The sequence below is a fragment of the Ruditapes philippinarum genome, unplaced genomic scaffold, assembly GCF_026571515.1.
Source record: "Ruditapes philippinarum isolate M1 unplaced genomic scaffold, ASM2657151v2 ctg4771_1_1_1_1, whole genome shotgun sequence".
Taxonomy (NCBI): Eukaryota; Metazoa; Mollusca; class Bivalvia; order Venerida; family Veneridae; genus Ruditapes; species Ruditapes philippinarum.
Genome location: NW_026860759.1, coordinates 48,071 through 63,790, shown reverse-complemented (window position 1 = coordinate 63,790; position 15,720 = coordinate 48,071). Strand labels below are relative to the sequence as shown.

The 15,720-nt window shown below is 33.4% G+C and overlaps 2 protein-coding genes across 2 annotated transcripts in view; both read left to right on the top strand.

Annotated features, from left to right (window-relative positions):
* The first annotated feature begins 845 nt into the window (after positions 1-845).
* Positions 846-6,783, top strand: LOC132713313 (uncharacterized). Its single transcript, XM_060695846.1, has 4 exons — positions 846-973; positions 3,534-3,667; positions 4,616-4,733; positions 5,347-6,783. Exons 1-4 carry the CDS (start codon positions 846-848, stop codon positions 6,527-6,529), a joined length of 1,563 nt encoding a protein of 520 aa, XP_060551829.1. The 3' UTR covers positions 6,530-6,783.
* Positions 6,784-7,412: 629 nt separating this feature from the next.
* LOC132713312 (solute carrier family 49 member 4-like) overlaps positions 7,413-15,720 on the top strand; it is a 29,502-nt gene continuing 21,194 nt past the window's right edge. The window contains exon 1 of the mRNA XM_060695845.1: positions 7,413-7,650. Coding sequence (XP_060551828.1) covers positions 7,582-7,650 — 69 coding nt within the window. The 5' untranslated portion in view covers positions 7,413-7,581. The remainder of the gene's footprint in view (positions 7,651-15,720) is intronic.

The following is a 15,720-nucleotide window of genomic DNA, read 5'->3' as shown; positions in this document are numbered from 1 at the left end:
AAACTATCAAAGCTTATGTATAATTGAGTTATTTGTAAATTCAAATTGGCGTTTTTAAGGAAAATTTAAAGGGAGTGTGCATAATGATAACAGTAGCAAGTCGAATCATTTCTCTCGTCTGTTATCGCAATTAACGTGTGAAAGTGTTTTTTTAAATAACGACAGATCATATTAAATTATAATACAATCATATATTTTGCCACATGATAAAGAATTCTGAAATTCGTTGTACTGGTTGGTTCCGGGAACAGATTCGAGTCTTAAGTTAATCCTATTATAACTTTTGTTTGAAAAAAATATTTCTGAAATATCCTTAAATAATGTTTGATTAATAGAAACATCAGAGCTATTGCTCTAAGAATATTAATCACAGTTAAAGATTTGGAAAGAAGGGCATAAATGAATAATACTCTAGGAAGGTATGATTATGGAGTGAAACTAAAAATGTGTTGGAGCGCACACAAATGCCGTATTCCGGTATATACCGGTCAAGGCGCTTGAATGATAAAATGCTAAAACCTCGCTTTTTCCTCCCGCCGAAATGCACTTCAAGACGCCTAACTCATCTGTTTACAACGATTTATATACTATAATGAATGCAAACTGTAACAACCGGCGAAATATTGTCCTATCTTGTGATCATGATTTCTGAAAGCTATTTGAGGTACTGCTCCAACACTGTGGTGAGTTTAATCCATAATTATGCATGTATATGTCCGAATATGACCATAACGTAGGGCCTTTTTGTGCATTGCGTTTACTATGTTTTATTATATCGATACAAGATTGAATGTATTATTCAATTCTATACATTTAATGTTGATTTTTATTCAATGACGTAACAAATGGATGACTTCAAAAACTGTAACGTTATAACGTTAGAAACGGAAGTAACGCTCTCCAGAACGACGAAGAAGGTTTATCTGAAAGAAGACATTGTCATAAAATTTTCAAACAGACATTCTAATTGCATGTGAGTTATTGTTTAGCTATATTTTTCTTGATTTGTTTAAGTTTTTTGTAGAGCTAAGTTTTCTGTCGGATTTACTTATAATTACATTGTGTTAGAACTCCATAAGAGTACAGCTGTTCGTAAAAAATAATAATACATTTATACGTTAATATCATATGACCTATATAAGTATATGAAAATGAGTCGCTCGTTATATTTTAAGTATATTTCTATAAATGTAGACCACAAAATCTCAGCCAAACAAATTATGAAAATGCAAAACCTCTGTCGAGCAACAACCTTATTGGCGGTAATGATTTTGGTTGGTGCTTAGAGGTTGTTGCTATAGAGAGGTTAAATATATTGTGCAGTCTACATTGGGGAGTATTGATATGGTCGTTGTATAGAGGTTATTGCTCTACAGAAGGCCGCTCTATAGAGATTATGTTTTTTTATTTTTAGTTTGACTACGATAAAACATTATTGAATTGGTTTAACTATCTTAAAAACCATGTAACGCAATTTTTTTATGGCTTTATATTATAAATCTGATGCTCAAATGAAAATGTATCAATATTGTAAGTTTCAAAAAAGTATTTGTAAAGATATTACTGAATTTAACATTACCTGTAAATAAAGGGAGGTAAAGGTAATTAGGAATTCAATTTCAATAAAGTCTAAGACTTTGTTATTTTTATTTTTTTTCAATAAAAAATGAATGCATTAACTTTAACGTTTAATTATACTGCATATAACCATTCGCTGTACATGTTTAACATATTCAAGAATGTTTGAATTTTGTTTTAGAAAAATAATTATATACATAAGTTGTATAAAACTTCACTTAAAACTGTATGTTACATCCTTAATTACAACATAGAGGATCTTTAATGTTCTCAGTAATAAACACGTGCTTATACCACATTATAAACCGGGCTTGCCTGAGCATACTTACAGTCTGACCATATATAATTTATGATAATAATTATAAAAAAAATCAACATTTAACTATAAAAAGGTCTATGGCCAGTAGTGCGCTCTACTCTCAAGGTTATGTTATAAGGAATTATTTAGTACAAAAAAAATGGATTTGATGAAAACTTATGCAAGTACACCTATTTGATACCCTGTATTATCAGCCTTTCTAAACTTACCAATGTGCTAAACCTTGATGGTTTAATTGTCTGTTGATTACTCTTAAGTAATCTGAGCTTGGTTGTAAAACCCTACAGTCATCTTGGTTGTAAAACCCTACAGTTATCTTGGTTGTAAAACCCTACTGTCATCTTGGTTGTAAAACCCTACTGTCATCTTGGTTGTAAAACCCTACAGTCATCTTGGTTGTAAAACCCTACTGTCATCTTGGTTGTAAAACCCTACAGTTATCTTGGTTGTAAAACCCTACTGTCATCTTGGTTGTAAAACCCTACTGTCATCTTGGTTGTAAAACCCTACAGTCAGCTTGGTTGTAAAACCCTACTGTCATCTTGGTTGTAAAACCCTACAGTTATCTTGGTTGTAAAACCCTACTGTCATCTTGGTTGTAAAACCCTACAGTCATCTTGGTTGTAAAACCCTACAGTCAGCTTGGTTGTAAAACCCTACAGTCATCTTGGTTGTAAAACCCTACAGTCATCTTGGTTGTAAAACCCTACTGTCATCTTGGTTGTAAAATCCTACTGTCATCTTGGTTGTAAAACCCTACAGTTATCTTGGTTGTAAAACCCTACTGTCATCTTGGTTGTAAAATCCTACTGTCATCTTGGTTGTAAAACCCTACAGTTATCTTGGTTGTAAAACCCTACTGTCATCTTGGTTGTAAAACCCTACAGTCAGCTTGGTTGTAAAACCCTACTGTCATCTTGGTTGTAAAACCCTACAGTCAGCTTGGTTGTAAAACCCTACAGTCAGCTTGGTTGTAAAACCCTACAGTCATCTTGGTTGTAAAACCCTACAGTCATCTTGGTTGTAAAACCCTACTGTCATCTTGGTTGTAAAACCCTACTGTCATCTTGGTTGTAAAACCCTACTGTCATCTTGGTTGTAAAACCCTACTGTCATCTTGGTTGTAAAATCCTACTGTCATCTTGGTTGTAAAACCCTACAGTCAGCTTGGTTGCAAAACCCTACAGTCAGCTTGGCTGTAAAACCCTATAGTCAGCTTGGTACCAGAGCAAAGGCTCGGAAACTTAGTCGGTTCTTTTTGGCGTGGATGGTAACTTGCACTTTCCAGTACGGTCCATGAATAGGCTCAATCAAACTTTACCTGTATTCTTTCATTTTGCCGTGTTGGGCTTTCTTAAGCGGTTCTGTGTTTCTCTATTTTGCAATTTTGGCAGCCGATAAGTTTTCCAGTATAAAAAGGACTAATCTGTATTTCTTCAAAATACCTGTACTGTATTTATGTTCTATAAATATTTTGTAATGATAGTGATTATCAGTACTGATTGGTTCAAGTGTCAGATTCGAGTGTGTGTCTGTAAGCATATACACTCGAATTAAAATTAATTCTGCATTGATTAAGAGAATTGCCACAGCGGTATGCAATAAAGTTTAACGAAACTATTTTACATTATTACAGGTACCCGTTGTCGGGGCAACAAACCGACCTAGGTGCTGACTTTGGGACGTCGGATGGCGGTGGTGATCATACTCGGTGCAGAAGTTTGTGTTCCAAGACCTGCACCTTCTTAGACGAACCGACATTCAGCGATGGTAACTCTTGCTGCTTATTTTATGATTGTTAAACTAGATGACTGGTAAACAAAAATACATAAAAACACAGGAGTGGCATACAGGAGTTTATAGTCTGACTATCTGACTACTTTTCTTTCTTTCTTCCCTCCTTTCTTTCTTTCTTTCTTTCTTTCTTTCCTCCTTTCTTCCTTTTTTTCTTTGCCTTTTCTTAATGTTCTGATCATTTAAGCATCATGCCTCAAGGTTAATGCTGATTTTCAAGAAGATTTTTAAAATGTATTGATTATTAAAATATTGTCAAGTAAACAAGGAAAATAATTTCTAACGGCACCTTAGTCTACGAGAATTGCCCCCCAAAATAGATCAGAATATGATGAAATGCCCTTACTGAGCTAGACCCTTTTCTTAAAGTATTACATGTAGAACATTTCTCCCATGGTTGATTTTCTAAAAATATGTTGGTTCATCTGGAGGCTTTATATGAAAATTAATATACATGTACATGTACAAATTATATAAAGCATCGAAATCATGATCGCTTATATCTTACGTGATAATTGGATGGATTAATGATCAATGCTATTTTATAGAAATTGATAATAAAAAATGATACTGATGGTTGATCGAAATGTAAATGGTCTGCTAGGCAATTTTCGTCTTTCAAATTGCTGAAATTTTGAAGATTTTTAACATTTATCTTGTGCACGTAGATACATTCTGCAAGCATGCCAAAAGGAAAATTGCGCCATTTCATTGCCAACCACTAACATACTATTATTATGAAAAAAATAAATCAGTTAATATAAGTTTTGTCGAGGTAAGAGTTTTCTATGTGACACATAATTAAAAAGACTATAGATCGACATTGGCGACCGCTCGTTTTGCTGCATAAAACTGTGTGGTCAAATTTATCGGTGTGTTTTCCCGCATTTGTAGAATTTTAAACTAATGATCAAACTTTTACAGATCCAGCTGAGTGGAACAGGGCAGATTACACATACAACATCCACTTCTTGAAGAAGTACATGACCAACCAGCAACGATACCTCGAACAAGAAAAAGAAAATTTTGCTAGAAACAAAGAGTAAGTGTTTGCTTGAAATAAAAAAGACATTCATAATTTAATTCTGCTCTTCTTGTGTTAAGTAAAGCAACTAATAAATGTTGGAAACATGTTTTATGACCAAAAACAAAATCTGTTTATCAGTTCAATATATATTTTTGTGATAATGGCCTTTCAAGGAGATAGTTGATAAAGGCAATAATGCCTTAGAAAAGAAACTTTTTTCTTAAAAAAATAGCTTTATAACGTAAAATTAACGGTTTTATAGCATGGTGTGTGCTTATGACTTGGAGTAAGTGGAGTTAAATGTGAAATTAGTTGTCATAAAAGTAATAAAATGTCAACAAATTCGTATTTTGACTTTCACAAAAACACTATTCACTACCACTGTATTTCTAAAGCAACGGAAAAGTAATTGACCAAATATTAACTTTTGGGTAACTGTAACAGGAAATAAAGAAAGCTTTTGAGAAATAAGATAGTGAGCCTTCAGATTAGGTACCTTTACACTATTAATGTTTGATTAGAAATGTAGCCTTTTATGACAGGGGGTCTTTATATGGCGGTTTTCTGTATGAAAATTTTGCTTATATTTTGTTTTCCTTCAAATCTGTATTTCCTTTCCTTTCCTTAGGCTCCTTGCAAGCATGAAATCTGCTCAGCAAATTGATAATGATGAGTGTATACGAAAGAAATCTGAAATCCAGAACTTAAAGAATGAAATTGAAGATTACAAATCGCAAATAAGAAGACAGTCTGATGCCATTAGCAATTGTCGAAGCCAGCTAATTTGCGAAGATGAAGTAAACCGAGATCTGAAAGTACAGAAAAGGAGGCTCATGAAGCGAAAAGTAATGCAGCTAACAAAACAGAGCGAAGAAGGTATTTCTGATGATGTTATTGAAGCATACGAATTAGCAAAGCAGTCCCTTGAATCAGAGCAAAAGAGGAAGCAGCGTCTGCTCAAGAAAGATAATTGGTACACAACAGAAATTGCCACTATTCGCGAAGTACTTGCACAAGAAGAAAACAACACCTCGCTGAAGGAGATAGAAATAGAAAAGGTTAATCTAGATGAAGACGAAAATGAATGCACATCAAATAATAATATTGTGCATTTCCTTCCAGAAATAAATAGAATAAGAGCCTGTGCAATGAGCCCTGAACCATTTGCTAAGCCTGCTGAACATTTCCAGAAAAATGGTACACACACGCAAGGAGAAACTGCATGTGGATTTCTACCACATATTCCACCAGTATCAAAAGCGCGATTGAATTTGTCATGTCAACCAACAGTTGCAGCAGCACATGTTCCCCATCTCTCAAAAATTGAACTCAAAGACGGACATAATATGCATCTTCCAAAGATTGAGGTCAAAGATGAAAGTTTACAAAATTCACCTACAGCTTTTCCCCCAAGGGCATATGTTCCGCATCAACCAACAGTTGTAGCCACTCGCGACCATGTTCCACATCAACCTACAGTTGAAGCCTCTCGCGTGTATGCCCCACATCAACCAACAGATGAAGCCGCTCGTAGCCATGTTCCACATCTACCTACAGTTGCAGCCACGCATGGTTATGTTCCCCATCCACCAACAGATGTATCTAAGCAAACGTATGTCCAACAATCATCAGCAGCTCCTGGCAAACAAGGACATGTTCCCCGTGTACCAATAGTTTCAAACCAGAATGAAGATGTTCCACATTTATCAGCAGATGCAACCACGCAAGATCATGTCCCCCGCCCTCCATCTGAAAAGAAAAATGGTGCTATCAGAAGATTTCACAGAAAATTGAAGAATGTCATAAAGTGAACAGTTTCAAAGTTTTTAACATTGTTGACATTCATTTATATAATATAAAAAGGCAAACATTTGTATATTTGTTTAATAATTAATTAACTGCATCAAAAGCACTCCAACTATTTGTTTTCTGTTGTTGTTGTTTTTATTTTTTTTTTTTATTTTTTTTTTTTGTGTGTGTTTGTATGTATTTATGTAAGTATACTGTTGATGTTTTCCGCTATTGTGGGACGTGTGCATTTTGTAAATAAATTATCTGAATTATCTGGGTGTCTACAGAATCGAAATATATATCTATATTTAACTTTAACGCTTCGAGGAGGAGAATGAATAGTTTGGGGGAAAAAATTTCTTCTTAGCCATTGTTTACATTTGTTTCTAAAATAACACAATGCTAGATCGCAAACAACTAGTATTTGGCATTTTGATTTGGTGAACATCCCTGTGGTTGTTATAATAACGTTGCTCCTTGGTTTCAATTTATTTTCATTGAATATTTTGCCAAATTGACTCGGACCGCAAGATATCAACTGTAAATGTCACCTGTGCATTCTTTCTGCAACGTCATCCAATTGTCAACGGACTTTAGAATCATAACTGGTTAGCACGTAGCCCTTCTTTCCAATGAAAAAAAGCTAATAGAAGGTGAACTAGTTATAATATTGAAGTTTCCACACCAAATAAACGCGAAATCAATTTCCTTGCGAGAAACAAACACTTTACAGTATAAGAGCACATTTCTAGGCACATTTGCATACACTATTAGTTATGGTAATAAAGTGTTTTATAACATATAAAGACACAAGATTCTTATTCATTGTAAGACAGCTTTTTTCCATCTGACATTATTATTGTTAGGAAAATGTTAGGAATTCAAAATCAATGTTATTTGATAGACTTCCCGCAATATAGAGCCTATATAACATCTGATATTGAACTAAGATAACATATTGTGACTCAAGTATGTATGTATTGAAAATACAATAGTTACATTTCTGAGAGAAAACGCATCATGATTCTGTATGTCTATTAACATGATTGTTTCAGGAATTAATTGTTGAAACATGAGCACGACGTGCATAAAAAAGGAGACAGTTATGGAGGAGTTTAAACCTCTTTTAACGGAATATCTGGTAAGTGTTGAATTTATGGTTGAATTTTATGATTGTTATATAATTTATATAACATTGGTTTTGCATGTTTTATTGTATTACTGGATTTTATCACAATATGTCCGGCTTTACTGACTGGTAATCTCTCCCGCCTATCTTTCCCACTTCAGCTCGTGCACATGTACAGGCACGAGTGGCAAAACAACCACCACAATAAAGTTTCATAGGCTTTTACGCAAGAAAATAAAATGTGTACTCCGATACTCAAGTGAGTTTGAATTTATTTGATATAACTTATTAAAACCAAGCATATTGAAAAAACATGGCTTTTATATAAAAAAAAATAAAATATTGTATCTTAGATATTAAATGACATCCTATCCGTGAATTGAAAACGTGACTTTTTGCTACATTAAAGACAAAAGCAGAATGGGAATCATTTTATTTTTGTATTTTTTTTTATTATTATTTTTTTTGTTTCAATTTGATAATTACTAAATATCATATATATTCTCCAGAGGTTTATAATACTGGAAACATTTCTCATTTCTCTAAATATTTAAACATGTTACTGTGTTATTGAAATGTCACTATAAATAATGTATGCTATTTCTGGATAAGTAAAAGGTCTTTGCTTCCATATCTAAATAGTTGTATTTATTCTCCTGCATACGAATCCTTATTTCTAAATGCCAGCCGGTATAGAGCGGATTTAAGATCTCTTACTGCACAGCGTTATTTCCTAATGACAAACCAGTTAAAAGCGGTTTTAAAATCTATACAACATGTTGCATTACTGTTCAACTTAGAAACAATTACTACTGATAAGCAATGTGACAAAAGCTGGTGCACATATTTTGTATTTGGACACCATTGATTTTGTTGTACTATATATGAATTATATATCTTGTTCCAAAATCAATACGTACAATCAGCACAATAAAAGAAAACAGACAACAGTTCGATGCGTCGACAACAGTAATTATATATACAAATGTAATTGATATACAAATGTAAATATGGGGTAGATAAAATGACATGTTAGGATGTATCCGATTTCGATTTTTTTTTTCATTCTTTTTATCTTTTATTTATTATTTTATTTTATTTTGTGTTTGTGTGTGTGGTAAACTCGGGTTTCAACTATCGGATCATGCCTAAACAACTGCTGACTATGTTATAAATTTACTTGACATTTTTTCTTTTGTAAGTTCAAGCCATGGCCTTCTACATGTATTACTTGACAAAATATAAACGTTTTAAAGTAAGTCGATATGGCTTTAAAATTAGGTAACGTTATCAACAGTTCGTGGTGATTATCATAACAACGACAATAACTCAGTGATACACTCAGAAGTGGGGGAAATCCACAAGAAAAGACGAACCCGAGGAGGTGTCAGGAGAATGATTTGTTATATATTCGGCACGGAGGTGGTATATACTAGTACAGTAGGGATTTCAAGGCTTAATGGGGTTCAGCTGTTAATGTGGTTTCCATGGTTAACAAGATTCTACATGTATTAATAAATGAGGGATTCAAAATTGTTTGTTAATGTTAAGTTATAGATTTGTAGACCTGATTCACATCAGACAAATTGCATCGTTTTAAAAATCTGTGTCCATGATATGTTTGATTTTGTGAATCTCGTCGAAAAATTGTTCTTATTTTTAATCCTGATTCTTGTAAAGTAACATTTAACAGGGTCAGCAGTTTGTTAGCATTGTTTTTTAAGAGTACTTTTACAGTATCAAAAAAGTTGCTCATAACCATGTTTTTGGTATGGAAGTCATTTGAAGTACTACTTTGTTTACATTTTGCTACACTTAAGACAAGTTATTTCTCATTTATTGCAAGAAGTAAAATTTTATTTGTTTCTAAGGCATAATATGTCTTTAAGATTTGTGATATAACTTTTTGTAACATACACAGCAGAAATTACCCATTATGGTACAATGCACACGTTGGTATGTACATATTTATTTACTTCCTTTTGTAACATTGTATTTAAGACGTTTTTGAGTCCGCTTACATACAAATTACATGCTTTGAGACAATCTGCGCGTAATGAAGTGTTGAGGTGACAGCTGTGGTATGAATGATAAAATCAAAGTGTGATTAAATAGAAAAGTCTGCCGATACATAAGATATCCGGTATTTGCACATCGTGCAAAATGAGTATTAAAAAAGTAATTGATCATCAACGACTTTTGTTCTGATTTATATTAAGTTGCTTAAATATAGTTATAACAAATACAAATAGTCAGTGTTTCCTATGGAAGCCCTGGAGGGACATTTGAAATTAATATTTAAAACTTAAAACTTATTATTTAATTCTTAATATTTAAAATTTAATTCTTAATATTCAAAAATTAAGAACATAATACATAAGACGCGGGTATTTGAATTCAACGGTCTCTTACAAAAGGTTGCTACACGAAAGAAAAATTGGCAAATTCGATAAAGCTGCTTACAGGTAATTGTCATTTTTTATTTATATACAATAAACATTCCGAGAAATATTATATCTCGATTATTATATTTTCATGCTAACAGTTGAAACCATTAAGATATGTTACTTTTATCATGGTGCCGCTTTACATTTTATTGACTACATGGTGTCAAAAGCAGTAGTTGAGAAAGTTTACCAATACATTTTGTTCTGGTTGAAGTTTTAAAAGTGACAGCAATATACCTGCTTGGCAGGGGTTAGGTTTGTCTAACGATAATGTTTAGTTGTTGGTGGTGGATAACAATATTACATGTTTACAGCCCCAGCCCTTTGTTTTTATAACGCTATATTTCATTTCTTTATATTTCTTTTAAGGTCGTAAACATGGAGATCCCGTTGCTGCTTGCCGTTATCATTTTATTGAAAGTGACTCCTGTATCAACAAATGTGTCATCCCTATTGCCATCTGGAAACGGAAGCACCAGGTTAAAAGTGATTACGCAGTACTTTCATGGTGACTTCAAGTACGCACAAATTGTTTTCCCACAACATACGTCTTGGTCTCCGTCAGTTAAAGAGGATACTTCGTTGTAACTATTACGGGCGTCACCGTGTCATATTTACTCCAAAAGAAGTAGGAAAAGAATTGCAGTTTAGCGGGGACGGCTTATGGTACCAAGGTGGATGAATACGTTGAAGGATTTGAGAGCTCGTGGACGAATTGATACGTCAAACCCTATTCATGCAAAATGCTTTCGATTTTATTTAGCGAATGTTCTTCAAGCGGGACTTTATCGCATTGTATTCACTAGAATTTACACAATGTGCGACCACAGAAGCATGTAGACATATGCACTTGTACTGGAAGACCAGAAATAAAATGTTGTTAAATGTAATAGAACTTTCAGGTTCTACTGATTATGGTGTTAATGCTGATTTGTAGGATATTGAATATGAAACAAATCCAGATGATTGAACATTAGACAATAATTTATATACTTTTTAATGAATAAACATTGATGTTCATAGTTTTCAGAAGTATATGCTTTTTATGTTTAACTGCCAGTTAAAATTTCAAGGCCGATCTCGAGTTCGCTTTACTTATTGTTAGAACAGGTCAAATGTCAAACGGAAAAAATAATAAAAGAACTTAAACACGAGACCTCTCTTGAAACATTCTGATTCTACATTGATGATTGCATGACAAATCTGACTTAGAATAAACATTGCTAGAAATCTTAGTAGACCGTATGTAGGAAATTAGAAAATAAACCATGTGAGCTTTTTGTAGGCAGTACTAAAAACTTGCCAAATGTTCTCCAGAAGGGATCAAATTTTAGCGCTTTTTAACCCCAAAAGACAATGTTTCAACTTTGACCTACATATATGACCTATGATAAGTTTACAAGTTGTTCCAACTGAAAAAAAAACATGTAGTGTTCAAAATATTTTTCTTTAATTTGACCTATTTTTTACCCCATATGACCCAGATTCAAACTCGACCTAAAGATTATCCACACAAATATTCTCATAAACTTTTAAGTTGTTCAAGTTGAAAATACAGCATTTAAAGTGTTCTCTATGTTTTTCCTTGATTTCAACTAGTGACCTAGTTTATGACCCCAGATAACCCAGATTAAAAATTGACCTAGAAAATCAATTAGATAAACATTTTGAACAATGTTGATGAAGATGGGATACAAAATGTGACCTGTAATGTGTTCACAAGGGAAATGTTGAGAAACACACCGACAGACGACACACAGTGCGCAATGACAGTAGCTCACCTTTAAGATGAGCTAAAAAGGCATCAAGATATATCAGATTTTCTCTTTATTGAATTAAACACAGAGCTCTATTCATTTCTGAACAGTTTTCAATGCAAATTGTTATGCATCTAAAATGTTGTTTTAAAATAAACTGGCCAACAAACGTTTGTATACTACTGTTTGATCCACTAAGTCTGTGACAAGCTTTAAACCATCTATATTTTGTTTATTTTGCGTTTATTTTAAAAAAAAACTCTAACTCTTGTGAGCTAAAATGGCTGAAATTAACAATGACGAGAAACCCCATCATTTTCGACATTTTTTAAAAACAGTTGGTTACAAGAAATTGATATCTGGTCACAGGTTCCATGATAAAAATAGTAGTACAGTACTTTGACAACTTTGGTATCATCCCTTATGCTACTGTTGCCAAAGTAACGCAAAATAATTGTTTCCATCAAATGGAAAATGTTCCTTATGATTTTCCTGAGCATTAAGCATTTTCACTGATTTTACAGTGCAGTCAGCAGGTAAACCATTCAGTTATGCACTGCTATTTTAAGACAAATAACAGCAAGAAAAGTATGGATGATCATATTTGTTTCCCTTACTGATGGCGTATAGATAGGTTATAGTTGTTTGTTAAAAAGTATAATTAAAAAATAAGGCAGCAAAGTCAGTGTAACAACTTTTACTCTTTTATTACAGTGACTTATCAAAGTACAAAATCAAAGCTAGGTATCTACACTCATCAATGAATAATCGCTTCGGGTCAAATTTCCAATTGATAACAATTTGGGGTAACTACCTACAACATACAACATACAAATAAAAGGGTATTCATTCAAAAGTTAAAAACATAGCAAGTTTTGCCATGTGGGTGAGAACTGAAGGCTCAACTAGGCAAACTCAACAAAATGATTATTTTTCAACTAAATAGAACAAGAACTGTCACTAAAAATAAACATATGCCACAAATGTGCTTTAAGCATTTGGCAGGTACAAAAAACTAACCTTTTACATTGATAAAAGTGTTTAAGAAGCAAACATTATTATAATAATTACATCATCATCTATAATTGTCAATTAGTTTGTATGTTTATAATTATCACAGGGTTACAACATATATGTCAGTTGTATACAATTTCAAATGAAAACAGAACAACGATTGATACCACTACAAAATAAATTTCCGTGTATCAACCATTTTTAAATGAATGTTATTATCATTTTACCAAGAACCAAACAATTACTATCATCAACTTAAAAACTAAATATTGATATGGCCCATTCAATACAAAATGTTGCTGCGATGAAGCTTCTGAACAATTATAAACGTTTCCATCTCTTTCTAGGAAGACTGTGTTCTGTACTTCTGTTCTAGAAACCACATACCCATCTTCAAACGGATCACTTTCATGAATTATCTTTTTCTGGACTCCCAGACGCATTAAAGCACCGCGATATTGATTGGAAAATACTTCAGATTGTTCTTCAGAATGTAATGAGTGCTTAATTTTGCTGTACTTTATGTTAATAGTTCTGTCGCCCTTTTCTACAGGGAATCCATTTATCATGAAACTTTTGTTCTCCTTTTTTTTATCTCAGGTATATATGGCACTGTGACGCATACAAACTGTTAGCTCCTAAATACTCTGTGAAACTGCATGGATTTTGGTCAACATCAGTATAACTGTCAATCACTTGTCCTGATGCTTAAGCCAATGACAAGTCGTAGTCCTTCACACTGTCCATGTTACTTTCTCCGTCCGGGAAATAGTTACTTAGCGCTTGATATCTTATTCTTTCTACTGCCAGACTTTCCCCAAATGTGTAATACATCACGCTTGCTTATCCACCTTTTGCTTCAGTATCAACTCTGTACTTTCCATCTCGGTAGTTCTGCCATCCCATTTTCATTTTATATGCACTGCTTTGGCCTCTGCCTTTCTTTACAGCAGTTGCCTAAAATATATTAAAGCTTTTATTAACAACCAATTTCATACAATTTTGGCCTAGAGGGACATACTCTATAACTGATGTCAAACTAAACAACCTCCAAAACTTAAATAATAGAATCTTTTAAAATATTATAACTTAAATTAAAAGTTTAAGCTATACATTCCAAATCATTATCGATAAAATCAGCTGTTAAAATATGTTTGCAGTACAATGTACTGTAAAAATAATCTATGTAGAGTTGTTGCTGTACAATTAATGGGTTGAAGCAATTTATTTCAGAACGCCTCTAAATTGATAAATTGTGGTAAAATGAGGTTTCGTTCAGCATAGATTCTTCTTTGACATTGTATTTATTTATCATTTTATTTTCATTGAGCACAAACTTTATGTTTCGAGAATATAATCTGCTATATGTACGGAGTTCCCCTTTATATCTACATCTAAAGTTTTGTTTACCAAACCTGTGGCAAGGTTTTTGCAAACTGCAGGCATTTAAAAGCACACTATTACAACCTATTAGTCTTGTAATGATAATTTCCAATGCAAATCAATGATCATACCAGTAGGATGATGGTAGCCCTAAAACACTCCTCTTAAAACCAAGGCTTTTCATTTAAGATTTACAGTACCTAAATCCACAAGGACAGCATGTCCAGCCTGCTTGATTGTAACGTTTATTTTATAGCAGACGCTGTGAACTGCATCAAAAAAGGACTATTCAATGTAGGTATAAACAAATGTGAACAAATGTACCAAGTTATTTTATATTCCCCTCAATTCTGACCTTTAACCCCTTCAATCCGGGACGGATTGTCTTTTGCAATAAATAAATAAACTCGCCCAAGCCAGTCCTCACCATGAAATTAAGTGTGTGTGCGTGTCCTAGTGTGATTTAAAACAGTTTTTCTTGTATATAATAGATTTTATGCCCACATAAAATAATTTATGTCATTGTTCTGTCCCTATACTCATTACTGTACAGAATATTACGGGTCAGGTTTTTAGCCGTTACGGGTCAGGTTTTAGCCAAGTACGGCTTAGCCAATCGATATCAAGACTTAAATCATGTGATGTTAATTAACCAATGATTACATTAGATCTATCACAAAGAAATAATTTTGGCGAGGAATGATTCTCGCCTTTCTGTTGACTAAAATTTATCTATTTTTGAAGTCATAAGCTTTATTTAAAGTGAACTAATTACGTATTACTATGAACAGTTATCTTATTAATCTGCTGGGAGCGAATTTTAGGGACGGTGTCCCCCGTTTCATATTCAATTTCGTGACGAAAATGGCAATTCATTTCACGGCAACACGGGCAGGATACCGTAACAGGATACAATTTATTATCAAATGAACATTTCTGCATTCGTTATTAAATTTCACCTCATTTGAGACTCGGGAATTTAGACATAACGATTGTAATCTACGATATGGATTTAATTTTCACAGACATATTTTTGTAGAAATGCAACTTTTTTGGGAGCTTTGAAAGTTTGAGACATCATCAGTCGGGAAACAGTTGTGCCGGCCTTTGGACACTGTTGGAACTAATGACATTTACAAATCAGAATTTATCCACAAAACGTTGCTCGTCATATTACAGATTTCGTAGATACCATACTATTTACGAGTCCTGAAAGTTACCATTGTTCAACAGTTCAAGTTTTGTACAGATGCCAAAACAAACATAAACGATCATACTTATGGCGAATAAATGGTTCATGGTTGACATGTCTAAACAACATTTACCTGTTTACACCAGATGGATGCCACCTGTTTACTCTGATCAGCTACGTCTCCTCAATGAGATAAGAACAGCAGCTTGGTCGCCGCCCCGAAGCATTTCATTTGTCAGACAATTTCAAAAGATAAGTATTTTGTTTACTATGTCTTTAAGTTATATTG